Genomic DNA, 23,774 nt, shown 5'->3' with positions numbered 1-23,774 from the left:
AAGCAACAGGAAAGATGGCAAAGCGCTGCCTGGGGAGCCAGGAGGGGAGAGGGGGAGGCAGAGCCGACAGCGTGTGATTAACTTGGCTCTGCCGGCCAGAGCTGCCCACCCGCTGATCCGAATAGCCTGCGATCCCCGAAGGAGCTCCTGGAGCAGAGCCGGGGCGGTTGCACAATCGCAGATGGGGAGGAAGAGGCTGCAGGGCTGGAGGGTCCCTGCGGGGCAGGCTGGAGGGTCTCCACAGGGCGGGCTGGAGGGTCCCTGTGGGGCGGGATGGGGCGGGCTGGAGGGTTTCTGCGGGGGGGGCTGGAGGGTCTCTGTGGGGGAGGCTGGAGAGTCTCCATGGGGCAGGCTGGAGGGTCTCTATGGGGGTGCTGGAGGGTCCCCACGGGGCGGGATGGAGGGTCTCTATGGGGGAGGCTGGAGGGTTTCTGCAGGGCAGGCTGGAGGGTCTCTATGGGGGGGCTGGAGGGTCTCCATGGGGCGGGCTGGAGGATCTCTATGGGGCAGGCTGGAGGGTCTCTATGGGGAGGGCTGGAGGGTCTCCACAGGGTGGGCTGGAGGGTCTCTATGGGGCAGGCTAGAGGGTCTATATGGGGAGGGCTGGAGGGTCTCCACGGGGTGGGCTGGAGGATCTCTATGGGGCAGGCTGGAGGGTCCCTGTGGGGCAGGATGGAGGGTCTCCACGGGGAGGGCTGGAGGGTCTCCATGGGGCAGGCTGGAGGGTCCCTGTGGGACCGGCTCCGTGGCGGTGCGGTCCAGGCCACCCGATGCTGAGCCCTGGGGCGGGGGCACAGCCTGTCCCCACACAGCCCCTGCTCGGGGCGCTCCAGCCGGCAGCGACAGACTCTCAGCCCCCCCTTTTCTGGGGCAATTTCAGCTGCTCTTCTCCTGCTTAGGTGGCACAGGGAAGGGGCATCAACCCTCTGCTTGCTCCCCGCTTCCCAGCAGGCTGGGGGAGCCCCGGGGGGGCCATTCCTCAGCCCCCCGCTGCTTCCCCCCAGTGCGGCCAGCGTGGATGTGGGGCTGGGCGAGGTGGGCTCTGGCTCCCAGCTGGGGAGGCGCTGGAAACTCTTCTCAGCGGCTGCATCTCGCTGCCTTCGTTTCTAGACGCAGCTGCGTTCCAGGGACAGGGGAGGACCCTTGTGTAAAACAGGGCTTTGCTGGTTGCTTAGGGATGATGATGATTATTGTTATTATTATTACAATTTAGGAGAAAAGGGACGGGGGTAGAAGAGAGGACCCACAACCGGGGGTAAGGGGATGCCTGACGTTCGGAGCAGCAGAGGTTTAGGTGAAAAATGCCAACCCAGGGATGATGATTCAGGCGCGGGGTCTGCCTGGGGGAGCGGACCCTGCGGGCTCGTTGGCACCGGCCATGCTGCCGCCTCTCCATCAAGGCCGATATGTGAGATGGGTGTGTACCGCGTGGCTCCGAAACTCCACTCTAATAAAGAAATACATTTCCTCCCCGATCTTCAAGCTGTTGGGTGTTCCTTGCTTTTGGGAGGTGCTTTAAATCCGACTGCCAGAGCCGTGGGCTGCTAAGAGCAGAAGCTGGCTGCACGATGCTGAGCTCAGGTCTTCCTCCTGCGTTCCTGTTGCTCACAGCGCTGGAGCTGAGCTGGTCCCTGAGTGATGAAGAAAAGAAGATCATCTTGGACGGGCATAACAAATACCGCTCCCAGGTGTCTCCCCCTGCTATGGATATGCTGAAGATGGTAAGTGGCTTTTGCTGCGGAGACGTGCAGAAGGTGTTTGCGCAGTGCGAGCCTCCATCCTAATGCCAGGAGGGATGGGGGTTTGCTCTAGGGGAGGCAGAGCGCTCCTCGGGTGGGGTTACAGCTGGGCATCCCTGGAGGGGTTCCCCAAATCCCCCCTGAAGAGATGAGTTTTCTTTCATCTATAGAGTCGTCTTTGATGGTTTCTGGGAGTTCCTCAGTGGGATGCGAGCCCCTTGGTGGTCTGTGTGAAAGCAAAGCAGCTCTCGCTCGCTGAGTGCCCGCTGGGGCCCCTTGCCACGGGGAGGACAGGCCGGTGAGACTTTGCCATGAGCTGGTGCCATGGGCTGGAGGGAGGAATCCTGCTGCGGGGCATCGCCTGCTGCGTGGCGTTCACCTTTGCAGGTGAACAAGCTTTTCTTTAGAGGAGGGAACGGCAACGTCAAACACGACGACCATTCCATTATTTGAGCTTTCCACCATGCTCCTAATGCTCACCGTGCCTTGCACACGGCTGTCTTGGGGGTGGGGGATCCCCCTTTTTGCTTGGGGAAACAGTCAGATGCCCACCATCACGTGTGGCTCAGTGGGAGCAAACCCGAGCTCTTGAGCTGACGCTGCTTTTTGTCTTCGCATCCTTGATTTGATTAAGACTTGCCTATCGTGTTGTATCTTGTACCACGCGTGGTTTTTCTCGCTGTTAACAGAACTTGTGGAGGAGAAGGACTGTTTGGTGTGGATAGCTGGGGTGCTTTCCTCTTGTGGTGCTTGGAGGAGACCTCCCTGCCTGGCCCAAATGTTGCCCAGGCTGAATTAGACCTTTGTGGGCTGGTAGACGAGAACTTGCCAACTAAATGAAGCAAGAAGTGATATGTAGGTGTAGGAGGGTCTGACTGCTGACTTCGGGCTCGAAGGGGATGGAGCCAGAACCCTAAGCACCGTGAACCTGCGGGCACCCACTGGAGCAAGGCACAGAAAACTGGGAAACTGGGAGTAGAAGAGTTTTGGAGGCAAAGTCTTAGAGCAAGCCTGAGGGAAACGATCTCGCAGGGTCCTGAAGTCAGCAGCAACCCTGAGCCTGTGCCTGCTGCTCCCAGCTGGACTGCGTGCTCCGGGATGCTCCCTCCGCAGCGTTGCTTTGCTCCTGCTTAAACACCCAGGACCCGCTTGTGCTCTGGAGCTTGTTGTTGTTGTTGTTGTGGGGTTTTTTTGTTTGGTTGGTTGGTTTTTTGGGGTTTTTTTTGGTTTTTTTTTTGGAAGCACAACAAATGTTTAGCTTACAGCAGCCCCGATGATTTCTCGGTAGAGGTTTTCGATGAGAGCATCGTCCTCGCCTCCCTCCCGGGATGTTTGCTTGGGCTGCCTTCGCCTCCAAGTTCACCTGCTGCCATGGCGCCGTGCCCAGCTGAGGTCACCCCGTTTGGGACACGGCTCTGGTTGCTGTGGAAATAGTTAAGCGCTGGGGGGATACGTAGCCTAAAGCCCCGTTTCTAGTTTTTAATGAGGCAAACCCTGCAGGTGTGAGTCGCCCGTTTGCGCAGCCCAGCTCCGTGCCAGAGGGATGCACGCTCCCCAAACTGGGTTTCCAGCCATCACTGTCACGCTGGCCCAGGGCCACCGCGGGAGGTCAGCCAGCACTGTGCCCCCATCCAGCCATTTCGGTGTTCCCTTCCCCCCTAGCCCCTTAGCACTGCTGCTCCATGGCGTGTCCTCCCCCGCTCAGCACCCCGATGGTGACGTGCCCTGCACCAGGACCCTGTCCCTCGCTGGATCCAGCCCTGGCTCCGAATGGGGGGATCCCCCCCAGGACGCGCTGTTGGCCGGGCTGCCTTCCAGCCCGCTGCAGAAGCAAAGCGGCTGGCTCCATCAAATGGCACGAGGACGGGCCAAACAGCTGCAGCGTAGGATTCCCCGTGTGCCTCCTTGCGAGAAAACCTCCTCCACCTCCTCCTCCTCCTCCTCCTCCTCCTCCTCCAGCATATCAGTGTGGCCGGTGGGCTCAGCTGGCGGCCGGGGGGGGTGGGGGGGGTGGGGGGGCTGGCTCTTGGCACGCAGCCAGCGGCCGCCTCTCAGATCCAGGCGAGCAGATGATGTTCCCCAGGAGCGCGTGCTCCCAGCGTCTGTGCAGCTGCTGGGGGGGATGCGCCCCGCTCTCCTCCCATCCCCACCCTGATCAAAGAGGGGTGTCCCCAAGCCCCCTCCTGCGTGGCCTGGGGTGAGTTTCCTCCCTGCGACCACCCGACTTCACGGTTAGTCCACACTGAGCTGAGGATGCTCCGCGATGGCGTTAGACGTGCCTGGGGTCGTGAGAGTCGCGCTGATGCGCTGACCTGCTCCTCTTTGAGCTGACGGTGGAGCTCCCCTCTCCTGAGGGCCGTGTTGGGCAGGGATTTGAATTTTACGTGTCAATGGGGAAACGGTGGCCAGAGAGCCCAGGGGTGCTGGGTACGTGTCCTTTTGGTGTCGGAGAGCCCAGTGTCCCTCTCTGGGCGCTGACGCCGAGCTCCTTTCAGAGCTGGGACGCGGAGCTGGAGGCCTTTGCTCAAGCCTACGCAGAGAAGTGCATCTGGGACCACAACAAGGAGAGGGGCCGACGGGGGGAAAACCTCTTCGCTATGGCCCCAACCCTGGACCTGGAATTTGCCGTGGAAGACTGGAACGGGGAGGAGAAATACTACAACCTGACAACTTCCACGTGTGTCCCCGGGCAGATGTGTGGCCACTACACCCAGGTACCGGGCGGTGGTGGGGAGGGATGGGGCTGTTGGGAAAGGAGCTGTACCAGAGCCCCAGCTTCTCCCAGAGTCCTTGCAAAGGAGCTGGGTGGGAATCATGGTGACACAGGGGGACCCAGGCACGGTCAGCCACAGGGACAGCCGTGAGCAGCCTTTTGGAGAAGACCTTTTTTTAAACATGCTCTGCAGCCCAGGTCATGCTGAGCAGAGGTGGGTGCCAGCTTGCCTTAGGCAGAGATGGCTGAGTCTTGGGTGGGAGCAAGGAGGAGCAGAGGCGGTGGTGGCAAACGTGAGGATGGATGGATGGGGGGTGCCGGGACCAAAGCGGAGGTGGTGATGCTCTACCTGGGCAGACTATGTGGTAGGAAAGCTGTGGCGTATAGGAACGTGGGCTGCAGCCCTAGGTTGAGAGGTGGTCCAGGCAGCAGCAGGATCCTGAATGCTGGAGCAACGTGGGGATGTGGGATCTGGGGCCCACGTGAAGAGATGAAGGGGCTGTTGGTGTAGTGACAGAGAAGCCTTCAAAGCCAGGGCACAGGTTGCCCACAGGACATCTACCTTCACCCAACCACTTCACCTTCACCCTCTGTCTTTGTCTTAGGTGGTCTGGGCAAGCACGCATCAGATCGGCTGTGGGGCAAAGTTTTGTGAGAAGATCGATGGAATCGAAACGGAGGACATGTACCTGCTTGTTTGCAACTATTATCCCCCGTAAGTCCCACACCTCACGCAGCTTGGTGGGTTCCGGTGCTGGAAACGTCCTCGTAGCAGAGCAGGATTTGGCCTTGCTCAGAAGTAAAAGCAAAGCAATTCCAAGAAAGGTTTTTGTTATCTTGGGCTGGTCTCGGAGGAAGGAAGGGTTGTCTGGTGATCTTCGCCCGCGATTGCCACTGCCGAGGTCTGCCTCAGCTCCTGGCACTGACGCGGGGAGGGACGTTCCCCCCCCCCAGGACCTGCCCAGAGCTGATGTCGCAGTAGCCGAGGGTACAAACTCCCTGCTCCTCCCCACCAGGAGCAGCGGTCACCTGGGGTGGAGAAGCCCGTTTGCACCAGCAGGAAGGGTTGGACGTGGGAGGAGGGGTGGGTTCCCGCTTGCAGAGCCCTGGGACTTCCCCTGGGGACCAGGTGCTGGTGACACCAAGAGCAGCCGTCACCTGCAGACCTTCTTAGGGGTCCGGAGGAGGAGGGAGACAAGGACACTTGTCCGAATGCCCACCCACTGCTCTCTTCTAAAGGGTGGTGGAGAATCTGGCCCTTGGAGCTGCCTCCCTGGTTTTAGCAGCCTTGGGGGCAGGTTGTGGAGTAACCAGCGCTGACAGCCTGGGGCGGGAGACCAAGACCTGGTTTTTACGTGAAACCCGAGTTCTGCCCTGGCCGGGATACGCCAGCTGAGTCAGACCCCTCTTCGGGATGGGCGCTTCCCCCCCTCACGCTTTCCTTTTCTTGGTGTCTTCTGCCACCAGGGGTAACATGAAGGGCCGAAAGCCGTACAGGGAAGGACCCTCGTGCTCGCAGTGTCCCGAGGGCAGAGTCTGCGTCAACTCCTTGTGCGGTGAGTGAAGCAAAGCGGCGCGTGGCCCCTGACAGGCTACTGGGACCCAGACCCCTGGGTTGGGGGTCCAAGCTCTGAACCCCCCTGGAGCTATCAGGAAGCCCTGGACCCACAGTTCCAGGGCTGGAGCGTGAGACGTCAGGTGCGACGGCAGCCCCTGGGACGGGTCAGCTGCCTGGAGACGAGGAGGGTCGGACGAGGACCTCGTGCCCCCTTAGCCAGCAAGTTTTGCCCCGTGAGGATGCCCCTTGAGGGGCAGAAGGTTGCGTGAGGGAGTAGAGATGTCTCCAGGTTGGGAGCCCCAGAGTGAGGGATGCTCCAGGGTGACCTGAGAGGGGTCAGCTGCTGCTTCACCCCCCACTGCTTTCTGCTGGCCCTGCTCAGTGCAGGAGATCCGCTGAGGACCCCAGCCCTAACCCATGGCACTTTTCGTCTCTCACCAGAACCCACAGTAGAAGAGACCACTCCAGCCTCTGTGACAGCAAAGGCAAGCCCACCCACCCCAACCACAGCCATGCCAAAACCCACAACCACAGCCAAGCCAAAACCCACACCACCAGTGCCCACCACAACCAAGCCGAGACCCACAACCACACTTCCAACCACAACCCCAGCCACGCCACCACCCACAACTACAATCCCAGCCACAGCCAAGCCAAAACCCACCACCACGCTCCCAACCACAACCACAGCCACGCTCCCAACCACAACCAAGCCCAAACCCGCAACCACGCTCCCAGCCACAGCCAAGCCAAGACCCACAACCATGGTTCCAACCACAGCCAAGCCAAGACCCACAACCATGGTTCCAACCACAGCCAAGCCACTACCCACAACCACGCTCCCAAACACAACCACAGCCATGCTCCCAACCACAGCCAAGCCAAAACCCGCAACACTAACACCCATCACAACGACAGCCAAGCCAAAACCTGCCACCACACTCCCAATGGCAACCCCAGCCAAGCCAAAACCTGCAACACCAGCAGCCACCACAGCCATGGCCAAGCCAAAACCCACCAAGCCAGCACCCACCACTACTACTGCCAAGCCAAAGCCCACCATGCTAACAACCACCGCACCAAAGCCCACCACAACAACTGCTACCACTAAGCCAATGCCCACCACACCAAAACCCACCACAACCACAGCCAAGCCAACACCCACCACACCAAAACCCACCACAGCCACCACTACAGCCAAGCCAATGCCCACCACACCAAAACCCCCCACAACCACAGCCAAGCCAGCACCCACCACACCAAAACCCACCACAACCACAGCCAAGCCAATGCCCACCACACCAAAGCCCACCACAACCACAGCCAAGCCAATGCCCACCACACCAAAACCCACCACAACCACAGCCAAGCCAATGCCCACCACACCAAAACCCACCACAGCCACCACTACAGCCAAGCCAGCACCCACCACACCAAAACCCACCACAACCACAGCCAAGCCAATGCCCACCACACCAAAGCCCACCACAACCACAGCCAAGCCAGCACCCACCACACCAAAACCCACCACAACCACAGCCAAGCCAATGCCCACCACACCAAAACCCACCACAGCCACCACTATAGCCAAGCCAATGCCCACCACACCAAAACCCACCACAACCACAGCCAAGCCAATGCCCACCACACCAAAACCCACCACAGCCACCACTACAGCCAGGCCAACACCCACCACAACTATGGCCAAGCCAAAACCCACCACAGCCACCACTATAGCCAAGCCAGCACCCACCACACCAAAAACCACCACAGCTACCACTACCACCAAGCCAACACCCACCACACCAAAACCCACCACAACGATGGGCACATCAAAGCCTACCACAACCACCACTCCAGCCAAGCCATCACCCACCACCACTGCAGCCGAGCCAACACCTGCTGCTACGACACCGGCAAAGCCAAAACCCACCACTACAACACCAGCACCCACCACAGCAGCAAAGACACAACCACAAACTTCCACAACCACAAAGCCAGAACCCCCTGAAACAGAACGATCCAGTCCTACTGAGGCAACGGGGCTGACTCTTTCTTTTGAGCCCTCATTAGACCTGGATTATAAAGCATCTCCAGAAGCAGAGGTAGACGCTCGAGGGTCTGTTAGCCCCTTAACCACAGAGGATCCAGCCTTATTAGAAAGCCCAGCCTTCAGCCCCAAACCAGTCCCAGAAACGAATACAGGCGTCAAAGAGGATGGGAAGGAGAAATCGACCTTCTCCAGTCCACCTCCACCCCTCAGCCAAGTAGTTCCAGACATCAGGTTAGGTTTCAATAAAGCTGAGCTCATAACCCCCTCAAAGTCAGTGGTCTTCAGCCCCGAAGAGCCCACCTTCTTGCGCTTAACATCATCTTCCAAAGAAAAAAAAGGGCAGAGCCCTGCTTTCCAGACCTCCCTCTCAGGTAAGGTAATTGTGGGGTCTGTCCTGGCATGGACCCTCAGATGTTCGGTGATCCCCAAGCAGCATGGAGAGCGCTTGGGAGGACGCAGTATTGCACTGGTCCTCTGGATCCTCCTCTCGTCTGTGGCACCGAGCCTTCCCCTCACTCTTTTCTCTAACACTGAAAGGGACCGGTTGGATGTCTCGCTCGTGAAGCATGGTTCTGTTTACAGCCTGCTCCCCACTAACGCACCAGCCCCCGCTGGATCTGTGCACTGCTGCCTCGCACCTCCCAGTGTCTCGGTGCACGTCACTGATGGAGCTGCATGAGCGGGAGTTCCTCTGTTGTCCACATCTTCACCTCTAATTCCATGTTTTCTTCTCTTCTGCCAGCAGGTGCCCTGGACACCGAAGAACCGGAGACAAACTCAGATCAGACAAGCATGGATCAGCCTGTGGCTGGAGCCCCCAGTACCTGCTTGGGGCTTTCATTCCTCCTCCTACCCAGTGTCGTCCTGGTGGGCCTTCTGCTTTGAATGGTCTTTCTCAGCTGTCCCTGCACCAGTCACCAAGGCTTTCTTCAGCGTTGGTAGTTCCACAGCCATGGTGGGCTTGGGAGACACCATGGACAATTCAGGTTGACACTCTCTTCTTATGCTGCCTTATCTGCTCCAGCCCCGACAAGCCAAGGGCAGCTGGCAGTCCCATGGGAACTTGGTCCCCTTCCTGAAGAGACCCAAGGGCAGGAGGGTCTGACATAATGCTGGTGACCTTGGATGCTTCTCCTTTCCTCCCAGCCAGCCTGGGCTTCTGGTCCGTTTCCAGACTGGAAGTGATGAGCTATCCCACCCACCTGTGTGGCTGGCAGGCCCCGCTGCACCGTGTCCCCAGGGAAAGCAGAATGACTTGGAAACCCGAGTGGTGATGAGACATGGTCATTGGGTTTGGTGTTTGTAGCTGAGACGTGGTGGTTTGGTCTTTGTCAGGATGAGTTTCCAACAAAAATGCTCTTTTCCCTTCCTGATGTGCCTGTTCATCTCAGTTTTGGAGAAGTTTCATCTCTTCCCTTTTTGTCCAGAAAGAGTGGCTTTGCTTTTTTTTTTCTCCCCCCACAGGAGAGGATTTTATTTTCCCTTCCTGGTTCTAGTATATGGCCAGTACTACCCAGATGTACTCCTTCCTCCTCCTCACGCCCCTCGGCCCTTGCCTCCTTCCTCTCTTCTGCCCTGTGCCGCATGTACCCATTCCACAGTTAGTCCATTGCCACCACTTTATTTTACGCGTGTGCCTGCACCTGGGTGCATCATGCACAGAAGAAAAACCTTCAGCGCTAAAGAGGAGTTACGGGCTCCTTCACGCAGCTTTCTTCTGCATGGCTTCCTTCCTTGCGTAACTGCCGTGTATTTGAATTTAGATGCAGATCCCAGCTGACAGATAATTTGCGTGTGGTGGAACCTGGTCCAGGAGCAACAAGTCATCACATGTGCTGGTACAATTTGAGCTCAAGAGAGACGAGTGAATGGTGACAGAGGTTACCAGCGGTTCCAGGACTTGTTGCAGGGCTGCTTTCACTGTCTGGGACACTGTGGTTTATTGCCCCATGTCTCTGCTCCCTTCACTGGAACGTTCCCAGTAAGGTGTGTTGGATATGTGATGAGCTTTGCGGAGCGGTGGAAGGGACTAGGTGATACAGTCCCTTCTCTGGTTGTTGCATCCCTTGATTTCTTAAACAGATGAGGTGGAGAATGACCTGAAGGCAAATATTTGTGTCCTCCTCCACGATGCTGTCTCCTGTGCATCCCCAGAGCATGCACTGAATAAATCCTGTTGTAAAAGCCTGTTGTGGGGCGTGCAGTGTCTCGCTGGGGGATCCAGAGGCCAGGGACCTGCTTATTCTATCTATAAAATATTCTTGAGCGTGTGCTTATGCAGAATTACTCCTGGAGGTGCTGAAGGGGGTGTGGGTTCGGCTTTCCAAAAGCGTCCAGGGGCCAGTTTTTGCAAGGTTGCAACTTAATGGTTTTAAACCTGTGTAAAAGCAGCAGGAGGTGGAGATGATCGAGGATGATGTAGGGAATGTTCCCCGAGCCCCCAGCTGAGTGCAAAGCAGAGATGTGTCCCCGCCAGGAATTTTTGGTCAAGGAAAGCAAGAGGAAGAGAAGTTGGAGGAAAAAAGGAAGAGATCAAAAGGGGGGCTGGAGCGTTTCTGGTTCCCTCTTTTAAGAGGTCCAGCAGCCAGCCTCTCCCGCCCCCAAACACACAATTTTTCACCTTCACAGCAGAGAAAGATGCTAAATGCAAGTGTGTCCCCAGATCCTGTGTTTCTGCAGCATGTTTGCTGGAGAACATCACCTTCTCCAGTCCACCTCCATCCCTCAGCCAAGTAGTTCCAGACGTCAGCGGATGAGCAGCACACGGGGGAAGGGTCTCGGCGAGGCACAAACTCGCAGCCCAGGAGCGATGCCGGGATCAGACCTTTGCTTTTTTTGCTTTTCCCCACCTTTCTGCCCCCGCTTTGCCCCGCAGCTCGGCATTTCCCTTCTCCCTGAAATCCTGCAGCAGGAGCCCAGCAGCACCAGCTCTCCTGCTGCAGGAAACCAGCTGGCTGCGGGGTTGTTTTAGGTCACGGTCACTGCCAGCCCTGCTAAATGGTGACCGGCAGATGGCGGTGGGAGAGACCCCGCAGAGAACTGGGCAGCTCCCAACTCGCTACGCGGAACCCTACGGAGAGTTTAGGGCTTTATTTAATCGCAAGCATCAGACGTAGTTAAGAATCAAATTAAAAACAACCTCATGCCCAGGTGCCGTGGTTGGCTGAGCTCCTGCTGCTGAGCTGCTCTTGGGGGGGGGCGGGGGGGGGGGGGGGGGGGGGGGGGAAATCCAGCCTTGGGTTAGGGACAGATCAAAATCCAGCCGGAGCAGCTGCGGTTCACCTGTTTAAGGGGTGAGGATTCTGGCAGGGATGAAGCTGGGAGAGCACTTCAGGACCAGGACGGTTTTTGTATCTGGGCGAAGAAGAACCTAGCCATTCACTCCCTACAAACAATAAAAAGAGCAGAAAAGCGTTTCTCCCCCCAGCAAAATCGGGGCATTTGGTCACCACCTGATTTTTTGCAACGCCGGATCCCCCACCCTGCTGAGAGCCACCACGGAGCTAGGAGCAACCGTGCTGCTGATTAACAGCATTAGCAGAAGCCCATCAAAATAATTCTAGGATTTAAATATTTTATCATTAATTTGGGGCTAATGAACCTTGTGAAAACTGTTGAGTTCTGTTTTCTTTGAGGTTTTGACTTCTGGAGACACGCAGTTGTGTAAGAACCTATTTATAGAGTTCCTTGTAACAGAAAATTCAAAACCAGAAGGGAAATCCCTTTTCCTCTTCCCTCTGCACCCCAGGGCAGCGGGGCTGAGCCCTGCCAGCACAGGCATTTGGGGTGGTTTGGATTAATCCTAAATTAGGGGGGGTCAGGGAAGGAGGGAAGGTGACAACATGGCAAGGGCAGGGTACGGCGTGGGGCACGGGGGAGGACACAAACCATTCAAGGGGGACTTTTGCAGCATTTCCACTCCATTTCTGGGGCTGGCATGAAGGATGCTCTGGCATCAGGGTGACCCAGCAGGCAGCTCCTTGGGGGTGGGAGGAAAGGAGCCAAGACCCTGGAAGAGATGCTGCCAGGTCCTGGCAGCCCCATGGCTGGGTGTGGTGGGAGGAGGAGAAGGTGTTAACCATCAGCTGTGGTCAGTTGGGTTAAAATCATGGGATTTGTGGAGTTTATAAGGTCTGGCTGCTGCATTAGCCCCACCTGCCTGGTTCCTCCACCCCTGGGGCTTGTTTCCTACTGGGGAGAGGAACATGCCTGCTGCTGGTTGAGGGAGAGGAGGTTGCTTAGCTCCTGCTCCTGAAGCTGACCTGAACATGGTGAGTTGGAAGGATTGGGGTATGCGTACACACCATCCTGGGGGATGTGCAGCTGGGGCTGTGATGCTGGTAGGACCGGCTAGCTGCCAGATACGCTCTCTGGGTGCTTGGGCTGAAAGCGTTCTTCTCCCACAGTGTCCCAGGTGTTGGCAGGGACCCACCTTTCTCAGTCACTTTTCACCAAGGCAAGGTGCCTGCCCCTCCTTGCCATTGCAGCCAGTGATGGCATTGCTGCCAGAGGGGCTGCCCCGCTGAGATGTGCTGCGGGATCCTGGCCAGTGCGTTAGCCGGGTGCCCCAGACATCCGCACTTAGGAGCTCAGCCAGCCTGCTGACCCCCCTCCTGGGCAGGGGCTGCCCTTCCCTTGTGCCGGCAAGGATCGGCGACGCCGAGTACTGCCTCGGCAGCTTTCTGAGCCCTAGTTGTGATTTGTTGGAGACAAGGCGAGGGGTTAGTGGAGCCTGGAAGTCCCCATCTTCTGTGGCTGGTATCAAGAGTTACAAACACGCTTATAGCAAGGACCATCCAAGGTAGAGGGAAGCCCAAGCTGCAGCCCTTGAGCTGGCTGAGGGTGAGGAAGCAGGTTAGGGCTTGGTGGTAGGATTTGCGCTGACAGCCAGGACGGATGGTCTCCGCTGCCTGGCCAACCCGATCTGCCCTACATTCTCATCGTGCCCTGGCCGTGGCTTCCCTTTCACGCTCAGGGTTTTGGTCAAATGGAGAATCTGGCCAGCGACACACAGTCAGGAATGCTGGCCACCCCTCCAGAGGTCCCAATCCACCAGCCAAGCTGGCTCCAAGGCAGTAAAAAGACGCTGTTTTAAAAAAATCAAACCAAGTTTATTTTCACAAGCGAATCTCTCCAGTAATTCACGGCTCCCAGCTCGCACAGTTTCACTGCTTGTGACTCTCTCGGTGGGAAGGGGGGGGGGGGGGGCTGAACTGGTTTCACTTGAGGGACACAGGATGAGTTCTTTACTAGGGGATACCTCTTACAGACGAAGTGGATATACCGCTCTGTTCCCATGCTTGTGGTGCTATTTTGGTACCTTCCAAGCAATTTGTGGGTAGGAGCCCTGCCCCTTAGCAAGCAGCTTGAGGATAATAACGCGTCTAAGAGGACTAAGCTGTAGTTTCGCACAGCAAGTTGCCAGGACGGCTGAAAAGCCAGATTTATGGAGAGAGGACTGCATTCCTTCGCCGCTAGACACTGCGGCATCCCCACCCACCAGCTGTTGCCCAGCCTGAGGAAGTCATGTCCCAGCCCTGCTGCATCTACGCCCCATCCCAAGAAGCGGAGAAGCCTTAAGCTGCTTCATTCTGGGGAGTCCCATGGCCCAAGCAATCGGCTCTGGGTCTCGCTCTGTGTTTGGTCAGGGTGAAATTTCAGGCCTCCGATTTCTTTTTGCAGCTCGCTTCCTCCCGGTTCATCTGAGAAGGTGTCCTCTGCTTGCCCTCACGCCCCAATGTCTCAGATCTCACGCTTCTCCCTAACAGTGGGATGGCAGTGATAACGGCCTGAGATGTCCTCCAGCCCTGATCGTGTCACAGCTCCGCTTATGGTCCTGATCCTACTTACTTTTGAATATGGCAGAGGAATAGTCCCATCTGCTCCTAAGAGAAGAAATAACAACTCCCTGACCCTTGTCAAGCACCAGAGCTCTGCAGCGTTCTGTCTTCTTGTATGCCTGTTGTTAGATGACAGTGCTACCTGCCTGGGAGAACCCAGAAAGATTAGGACTTGCTCCCTTGGGATCACGTCTCTTCCCCACCTGTCTCCCCTCTAGGACAGGGTGTTAGTCTGAAACATTGGCTTATTCTGTGCAAAAACACAGGAGCCCTAATGTCCTCGCCAGGATTTGCATATAAGTGAGTTAGGCTGATACGGATTATCAAGTCAGAAAGAACCACCCTCTACCATGGGAGAGCTGGGAAGTTGTCCAAAACGGAATGTGTTTCCTGAGTAGGGGCCAAACAGCCAAATCTGATCGGCTCCCAAGGCTTTGAGTCCACGGGCTAAGCTTGCTCTTGGAGCCAGTTCTTAACCCAGACTTCAGAACTGGGCACAACAAACTTAAAATCGCAAGCTCAGATCAATCTGCTTCGTACCAAAGTATCTACTCCCCTCCAGACTTGAGGGAAGACCAGAAAAGAACAGCACGCTTAAAACCTCTACAACGTGAGCCCATCTCCTGAAAGAAGAAAAGGAGAGAAAAAAAAAAAAAAAAAAAAAGACTAGAATGGAACACTAGGAGCTGATGCACCAACTCATTTCATTGTTTCTCTTGCACCCGTTAAAGAGAGGTTCGGTTTTCTGTAAGGAGGTGGCTCCACACTCATACGGCTGAGGCACAGAGCGGTCCCTGGAAGAATGCAATCCTTGATGCTGTAAGAGAAGACCACTGAGCTGTTCAACAACACCATGCTGTGTTTTAGGATCCTCAACAGAAAGAACTGACGATGCCTCGGGAGCTCCGTGGCTGAGCCAGTCCTCCAAGCGGTTTTGCTGCTCTTTAAGGAAGGCAATAGACTGTATAGTTATCACCTGAAATGGGATAAAATCCCTCCCACCAAACTATACAACCTACTACCTCACCTCCACAGAGCAGTACGGAGGCCTTGGAGACTCGTGGCCGCACCGCTGGCTTTGCGTTACTTGCACCACCTGCCTCCGTGCTTGGTGTAGAAGCAGATGATGAGAACCGAAGACCTGACTGTCTCCTTAGGAAAGACAGTAGATTGTATAGTTAGCTCCAAGGGAGGACCGCACTCCACAACTATTCAATCTACTACCTCAGCCTCAAGGACAGCTTGGCACCGTGGCAGTCCAAAGGCAACGAGCTGATCCGTATCCAGGCATCGGCTACTCTGCAGCCCCTGTGAAGAGAAAGGCATGAAAATTCATCAGACTTCATGATGTTAGGGAAAAGGAGTCTCGTACTCAACCTTGTCCTGGAGCCCCCTCTCCTTTTTTAAACCTCCCTTCAGTCCACTTGGACTATACTTTACCCTTGGCAATCGCACTGGCCGCAGACTTTATGTACCCAAGGGCTTACGGAAGCAGCAGCCCTCCCCTTTGAACCCGGGGCCATACGTGCAGGTAGCATGGCCCTGTGAGACTGCAGTAACACCAAGTAACGCGCAGCAGCTGGGCTGACCTCACCTCTTGAGCACACAGCCTATCTAGAACAAACCTGCCAGACCAGATAAGAGAATCCATCAATTTAGCTGCTATGTACTCCAGGGAATTGAGCAGATTAGAAATAACTGAGTACAAGGAAGCTTTTAGGCTGCAAATGGAATGGTATCGAGTACATCAAGGCAGATCTTATTTCCCAAACAAATGAGTGCAACATGCAGGCTCGGTGTCCCTTTAATGCTATAGCGCAGCCAGGCAATATTACCATGGATCTGAGACGGACTGGCTTCCCCCCAAGCCCTTGGCTCACCTTCTGAGACTTTCTCCTTCTCTGTACACCCAAATACAGATGCAAGGTATTAAGCTGGTAGTTTAAAAGAAACGTGTGAGGTTCTTTTTGCAATGAGAAAGAATTCCCCTTGATGATTAAAGCCAGCCGTAAGTACCGGGGAGCCACCCGCAGCCCATGGAGGGCTTCCCATGAGAGCTCAGCGGGAGGTGTCCCCAGCCCCCCCAAAGGCTGCCCGGTGCGGCGGTGGGAGAGGCTGGGGCTAAGGCAAATGTCCCCAAAGGCACGATGGCTGCCTGATGCTTTGTTCTTCCCCAGCTAACAGGCAACAGCCTAAAGAAGCGAGATTCCCAAAGGCCTGGTGAACTGTGGCTGCCGGGGTCCTTGCGGTGAGAGTTTAGGGTGTATATCTTCGCGGCAAGGTTTGGAAAGCGTCCCTTTTCCTTTGCAGAGCTGTCCACAAGTCCTTCTCACTGGCGTTCAACACCGTCCAGGTAATTCTCTTAATTTCCTCTGACAAACTCAGCCTCCACAAAGGATGCCCTACTGTGCCAGGCCATCTGGCCCAGGCCTGTCCCGGTGTGACGGGCTATAAACGTCAAAAAATCCACGTTGCAGGACTGATTCCTATAGCATTGAAGGACCCGGCCCATCCGCGGTGCCAAGTACCGTGCATCCCAAACAGCCTTCCAATGGGAAATATTATTCTCCCTGTTTTATTGGCACAGAAAGGAACGCGCAGAGGTTGCACATTCCTCCTCCTCACACGCAACACCAGCCAGAGCTTCACCGAGGTCACAATCGGGCTCAAAGGTCCATCCAGTCAGTCACAGGCCACTCTGCCTCCTTGGGGACAGAAGTATGAGTTTAGTCTAAAGCGTTTCAGCTTCCCAATAATTAAACTAGTGCCACAGGCACCCACCAGAAGGGATTGTGGTGGCAAGAAAACCAGCGGTCGCTGCAGGGGTAAAGGGCTGGGGAGGTGGGGTGGCCTGGATGGTGGCATCAGGTGATGCATGTAGCAGAGAAAGCTCATCATCTCCTAAAAGACTCTTGGCAACTGACTTGGAGGAGCAGTTATTCCTGATTCCCAAGCTGGTGATTGATATTCCTTTAAACATATAAGCAAGATGTATGGGCCAGGCACTTAAAAGGTCACTTTTGATACCATTGCAGAGAATAGGCGTTTGGACCAATCTCAAACTGTGGGTGGGAAATTACATTAAATATTTCCTAGTTCACATAAATCTAATTATACATGGGGGGTGGAGGTGGAATTCCTCCTGACTTCTATAAGTAACCCTGAAAACAGGAGATTTAATTGTAATAATTGTCTTAATGAGCATAAGTTTTGGGAATACCCAGCTGCTGACTCTGCAATCCCGATCTTGCCAGGGTCTGTGAAGAAACGAGTCAAACGGGAGAATTTAGAAATACTGCACCTGGTAAGGATCACCATGACCATCCTACCCTTGGTGTCACTGTCACGCTTGTTTGTGCTAGGTGCTATACAAATTGCAACGACAGCAAGCCCCTCTCCTGGATGGCTTTGTGGCCTAAACCGTCAAGACCGAGGATGGGGAAAGAAGGAGAAGCAGAGAGGTGACCAAATTTGCCAAAGATGACGCAGCAAACCCATGGTGACACTGGTACCAGCCTTGGGAAGTCCTGCTCCAGACCCTGGTCGCACTGCCAGGGCAATGGTTTGTCTGGACCAGCCTAACCAGGTTAGCACAGGTCACTACCCACCTCTCCCGACTGACAGGGAAAAAGTGATGTTCCATTTTAATATCTGCAGGAGAACCACAGACCCTGGGAGAGAGATCGCACACATACCGGGTAACAGTGCGACGGTAGAACCCCGCGGAGGTTTTGTGAGGCGTTACGAATTAGTCGTATATCCACGCAGCCATAAGGTTTGTGCAAACTGTGTCTACCGAGATTCTCAGCAAAAATAATCCCATGGCAATCGCCAAAGTGAGCTGATTTCCAGCTCTGCCCTGCTTTCCAGACACGGAGCCTTCCCTTCTAGCGTGTTGCTGCCGGAGCATTGGATCGCAAGGGCCGGAATGGGATGTAGATATGCAAAATTCCAGATAAAATCGCCAACAGGGTCTGTAGGAGCCAGAAGCCTGTACCCCAAAGCCTCTCACTGCCTTCTACGTTATTTAAGCTCAGATTTTGAAGATGTTTGGATAGCTGACTGCTAGAAACTGGACCTCTGAAAAACACCATTTTCTGTGCAGACCTTAAGGTAGTGGCATGGCAATCTTCCCTTTCTGGATTCATACGAATCCTTCAAAATTATTTTCACTAAAAGAAAATCTGGGTAAAATTTTCACGAAAAAATAAAATTTTCACGGAAAAAAAAAAAAAGGCTTTTGTGAGAGCCTGCAGGAAGGTGCCCATGCTCAGAGCGTGCCACCGCTCAGTCCAGCTGCCTAGAAGTGCTTGGAGAAAACTGGCAGGTGAAGGATTAATATGGTTTTTTTCACAGCCAGATCCTCTAGGCTGGCAAAAAACTGGCATTTCCCATCCAGCTTTCAGATTAATTTTTGGGAGGGAGAGGTGAAGCACAGCTGATCCTCAGCGAGCGGGGCTTGGGGCCTGGCCCAGCAGCCCCCCAGCAGACAACCCCAGCTGATGCCTCCCAAAATTTCAAAGCATCTGCAGACCGAAGATGCCCAAGCACGGCCAAGTCTCTGCCTTTAAAGCCGGGAGGCACCGAGCCTGGAGAGTAGCTGGAAAGGCTCCGAAGCTTTGAGGAGCTGATCTGGTTTATTAAGGAGCACTGAATGCAATGGAGGAGGGGGGAGGAGGAAACCGTAAAACAACAAAGTCACTCCTTGAAAAGCAGACACTGCTTTCAGCCTTTGTATAGCCCCAGTCCCGTGTGTCGGTGCCAAAACGTGCTGGGGACAGGCAGGGCTTCTCAGTGGGAAACCAGGGCCCCAAGTCTCCGAGAGGCTTTTCAGGCTCCTGGAGCATGGGCTGCGCTGGGGCAGAACCGGCCCCAGCCGATGCCAAGCTGCCTGCAGCCCGCCGGCTGCACTGGCACAAAATGGCTGACGGGCAGCCATTTTGTTTCCTTAGCTTTGCCAGTAGGGAAAGCCGGTCATGCCTTCATCTCCTCGCCTTGCTGGAGTGGGAAAACAAAAAGCAAACATGCAAAAGGGGGAAGAAAAAAAAAAAAAAAAAAACAACCGAAAAAGCCCTACCAAACCCAAACAAAAAGAAGCGAGGAAGGTCTGCAATTGCTCCCCGATGTTGCCGCCATGTAGGGTGCCATTTAGAGCCGTGCGACTACTGGCCGGCAGCGAGGAGCCCGCTCGCAGAAAAAGCGGCAGACGGAGCAAAAAAACATCTTGAACGCACCCTGCGCTACTGGAAAGCAAAAAAAAAAAAAAAAAAAAAAAAAAATTATAAAAAGACATTTGCCAAACCAGCCACGAGGACAAGTTGCTTTTAACTTCTCGCAGGCCAGGCGAACCTCTCGGAAAAGCAAGGCCGGCCGTCTTCCCAGGCACCCCGTCCCAGAGCCGATATTAAAAGATCACGCTTTGAAAGCGTTAATCAAAGGTGCTGAGAAGAGGGAAACGGAAGTGGAAGTAAAAATACTTAAAGTTCATTCCTGCAACAGCCCCCGTCTCCCAGCAATGCTTTTCCTCCATGCTCTTTTAATGACGTAGGTCGTATTTTATACCAGTATTGTCGTAGCATTTATTATTAAACAATTAGCAGGTATCTTAATAAATAGCTACTCCTCTGTTAGGGGTTGTCTCAAGTCCTATCAGATGTTTATAAACACCTAGATCACTATTAATGAATCTCATACTGTTATCTGTAATACAGGCATTTGTAACCTGCTTGTTACACTACTTATCTTTTATTAACCCTTGATAAATCCGTTATTAAAGGTGGCCACAAAGGTAACGGTTTTTCTAAACGTTCCTGTATTTTCTTTGTAAATTAGCATATAATTTCCACTCTCCTGAAGGAAAAAAAAAACCCCACCCAGAATTTTCGTCATAAAAGTAAAACAGGCGGTATTGATATTTCATAGAATAATTCCCCTGAAACACTAAAAATCAAGAGATATAAGAGAAAAAATACCTTTCTGGTTTATTTTTACCTGCTTCGTACTCGATTCTAAAGGTTCACTTAAACACCTAAAGCAAGCAGATCCTTTCCTGTGATATAAAATGCTTCCATTAATACTGTTTTATTTCTCGATGTTCAGTTCCAAAGCTGCTCGCGCAAGGTGTGCAGGTAACGTCCAGCCCGAACGTAGATTTTGTCCAAAATATTTAATTTGCAATGCGAACCCCCAGCCCAGCACCCACCCCTACAGCCCCGGCCCCAGGACCACCGTCACCTGTGTAATTCTCTACATTGTCCATTTGTAAGCAAGGCAAGCAGATATGGAGGCAAATACCTTTCTGTGCAAGAAAAGCGATTTCACCTCTTTCTGCTCTCCTTCCCAGCTCCTCTCTGAAAGTGTCTGCTTCTCTCCAGGTGTCTGGGCAGCCCCTCAAGGAAAGGTAGGACGATCGCTCCAACACCGATGCCTTATCAGAGCCCAATCCCCCCCATGCCACAGGGACAGAGATCTGCTCCTCCAAGCATCCGTGAACGAAGAGACGTGACTACTAACTCCAAGACATCCAGGCTACTGAAGGAAATGCAGAATCACTTTTTTTTAAAAAAAAAAAATAAAAAAATAAAATAATGAAAAAAAATATCGCCTTTATTTGGCGCATGGTTCTGGTATTTTTGCCATGCTTCTGCACAAAATTGTATGGTAACGTCACCAAGTTCCCTTAAACTTTCAAGGCATGTTACTGTTGATGGCGTCTCTGTTGTGTATCACACCTTAACGTGTGCAGGATACACACGCTGGTGCAGTAAACAGCTTGTTATCACAGCACAGCTCCGTCCTCGTAAGAAAAGCAAGGGCTTAAAAAGCCAAGAACAGCTATTCCTTTTAATATTTAAATTAAGATTTTTGTATTCCTGAGATGAAAACTCTCAAGGAAAGAAGGCAATAAACGAAAGAAAAATCCCTAAAAAAAAATAAAATCCTCCGTATCACGTCAGCTAAATCCGAGTGCTGCCAGATCAGTGGTAAGGTCAGATATCATATTCACCAAAAACAAGAGGACACACAACAGGTTAAAATGCTACCGTCCGGCAATGACCGGCTCTAATCATACCAAGCCGATGTGTAAAACCATCCGCCCGTCCAAAAACAAATTAGACAACAGTGCTCTCTGGTACTTTATAAATACAGAAGAAAGGAGGGCTGTTTTATTGAATATAGCGAACAAACCTTTCCGTCCGGCTATACCGTGCAGCCCTGCGACTCTGCGTGCACCGAGTAGCCTTACGCTGCTAATACAAAAGCTCAGTTTGGCAATTCCAGGCATTTTCAGTGTTCAACATACGCCAAAACTACCCACTCTCTGCCTCTGACTTTGGTCTCGTTCCAAAAGGTCCTTTTTTTTTTTTTTTTTTTTTTTTTTCTCTTTTCTCTCTCTCTCTCTCTCGCTACTGCCGGTGCCACGTAGAGACAGGAGAGTTGGGCTCGAACATGGCCGCAGCCTCCAAAAAAGAGCCAAGTCCCAGCGTCCTGGCTTTCCCCTTCCAGACGGAAAACAAAATGGCCATGCAGCAGCCATTTTGTTTGCTGCGGGATGGGAGGGAGAAGGGAAGGGAGGGGAGACGCAGGCCAGGCGGGAGCGCGCAGGGAGGATGGGGGGGGAGAGGGAGGGAGAGGGGAGGGCATCCATTCGGCAGGAACCCAAAAGCTCCGCAGCGATGCCCGGGCGCGCCCTGCCTTCCTCCCGCCGGGGCTGAGCGGCCCCATCCAGCCCCGCAGCAGGACCGAGGTGGAAGGACAGACATGGGGTCGGCTTTTCCAGCCTTCCCAGGGCTAAGCTCGAGTTGTCTGGCCGGACAGGGGTTACGCTGCCTTCCCCGGGCATGGCCACTGCCACGGGCAGGCTCCTGCCCCGCTGCTGCCGGCCCCGCAGGGCTCGGGCGCCGCGAGAGCTCCCACCGGGAGCCAGGCAGGCGAGCGGAAACCAACGCGGTAACGTCAAACTCCTGAACTTCCCTGTGCAGGAAACGGTGTAAATAACACCCGTGGGGAGGGGGGGAGGAACCCGGCGCAGGCCTCGGGACGGCGGCTCGGTGGCAGCATGGCCCCCACCACCCAGAGCCAAATGGCGCCTGCGGCCACGAGGCCCCAGGGAGGAGCGAGCCCAGGTTCCCTCGCTCGCTGCCTCAGCATGGCCGAGGCCGGCGCAGGGCTGGTCTGCGACGACACCTCTTGGCTCCGCGGGTCTGCCCCTGCCCCTCCGAGCACGGCGGGAGGAGCGGAGGGCCGGGCGGGCAGGGGAGGATGGGGCTGAGCCTCCCCCCAGCCCTGCCTCGCACCTGCGAAGCACCTCGCCAGCTCCACTTCTAGCTGTCGTTCTGCCCTTCCACGGACCGACGACGACGCTGCCCGTCCAGGCAGCGCCTACGGCTCGAGATGCCGGAGCAGCGCCTCACCCGACCCACTTCTCCCCAGAGGGAGAGAGCTCCGGGTTAGCAGCCAGCCTCACTGAAGCCAACAGGCCACAGAGATGAATCCCACTCTTCACCGCAAAGGTTAAGCCCTTCCAGTGCTGACCAAAACCAGACAAGAGGTTTCTAGAGCAAGGCAAGCACCTCGTGACCTTGTGCGAGAGCACCCGGCACGGCAAGACCCTTAGGAGCACGTGAATCAAACACCCGCTGGGATTTCCATTTCTGTAGGTGAGGCAAGCGGTGAAAATCAGGACTATTCCCAGCACTTAGGATGGGTAAGAGTTGCCAGTTACGAGCCCCATCCCCTAAGGATGCAGGGAACTGGAAATGCCAAAACCTAGCACAGTTTTGAAGCTGCTACAGATCTGGTAGGAAAAATCCTGCAAGGAAGGTGGTTAATTGAACAAGGCACTTTGTGGCATATTCATGTGGGATAAATTTAAGCACTGGAGGCTGGACCTGCTAAGCTTTATCTAGTCAGTGGGGAGGGCAATTTCTCTGCAGAGTAGTTTGGAGCAGAAACATAATGCCAACATCTTGAATTATCCTGCAAAGAACCCAAAAATCTTTAGGTTTTTTTTTTTTAATAACCACTGCTCCTCGCTGTCTGATCCTCACTGCATCCTTCTGCAAAGTAACCTAAGATCTCCAGGTGAAAATTGTTATTGCTTAGTAATTTGCTGTGATTGATTAGCCTTATTAAAGTGGTCCTGAAAAGAAGCATCAGCTGTAACAAACTCTCAAGTGCCTGCCCACCCTCGCTTCTCATACGGGCTCAGGGAGGAGCCGTCTGACCTCAAAGGTAGGTTCGTGCGCTTTGTATTAACCTTGTAGTTTGGGAATTTTGAAGGTATTTGAGAGCTCCAGGTATGGTTTGTTGCAGTAGGGTTTGGGAAGGCAAGGCTCGCTCGGAGCCCCTAGCTTTCACATTGAAAGACTTTTGCGTTTTTCCTGCGTTACCCTGCCGGGAGACACGTCGAGGCAGCCTGCGGAGCGAAGGGCTATATCGCCCGCAGCCACAGATCAAGAAATGGTCACATGCAGCATACCGGTTTGAAGCTAGGAATGAGGAACAATTTCAGCTGCCCTGGCACCGCTGCTCTCTTCTAGAAAAAAACCCTGACAAACTGAGGAACTTTATTTTTATCCTTATTCTAAGTTAAAACTTATTACGAACAAGGCGGGACAAGCTACATCTGCAAGATGAGGTGGTTTGCTTTTCCCAGTAAGAGGGCCCCCCCGACCAGCTGGGCAGCACCTTTGTGGTGGGTCCTGAGATAGAGCAGGAGGATTAGGGATGTGCGTGGGGCTGGGATTGCTGGAGGCATTAATAACCCCCACAAAATTGCACATAGCCCCTCGGCGCTAGTTGGTTATTCAATGTATCTCAGCCAAATGGGGGGGTGGGGGTGCATGGGGTGAAAGATGGGAGTAAGAAG

General features: G+C 54.4%; 1 protein-coding gene across 2 annotated transcripts; it reads left to right on the top strand.

Annotated features, from left to right (window-relative positions):
• Positions 1–704: 704 nt before the first annotated feature.
• PI16 (peptidase inhibitor 16) lies at positions 705–10,236 on the top strand. Of its 2 annotated transcripts, XM_040617046.1 has the most exons (5): positions 705–1,721; positions 4,235–4,453; positions 5,058–5,167; positions 5,920–6,008; positions 8,806–10,236. In XM_040617046.1, exons 1-5 carry the CDS (start codon positions 1,569–1,571, stop codon positions 8,946–8,948), a joined length of 714 nt encoding a protein of 237 aa, XP_040472980.1. In that variant the 5' UTR covers positions 705–1,568; the 3' UTR covers positions 8,949–10,236. The 2 variants fall into 2 exon arrangements, with proteins under 2 accessions (XP_040472980.1, XP_040472979.1); XM_040617045.1 differs by lacking the exons at positions 705–1,721; positions 4,235–4,453; positions 5,058–5,167; positions 5,920–6,008 and adding an exon at positions 7,671–8,434.
• Positions 10,237–23,774: the final 13,538 nt, after the last annotated feature.

The sequence above is a fragment of the Falco naumanni genome, chromosome 17, assembly GCF_017639655.2.
Source record: "Falco naumanni isolate bFalNau1 chromosome 17, bFalNau1.pat, whole genome shotgun sequence".
In the NCBI taxonomy this organism is placed as follows: domain Eukaryota; kingdom Metazoa; phylum Chordata; class Aves; order Falconiformes; family Falconidae; genus Falco; species Falco naumanni.
This window is presented reverse-complemented; position numbering and strand designations above follow the sequence as displayed.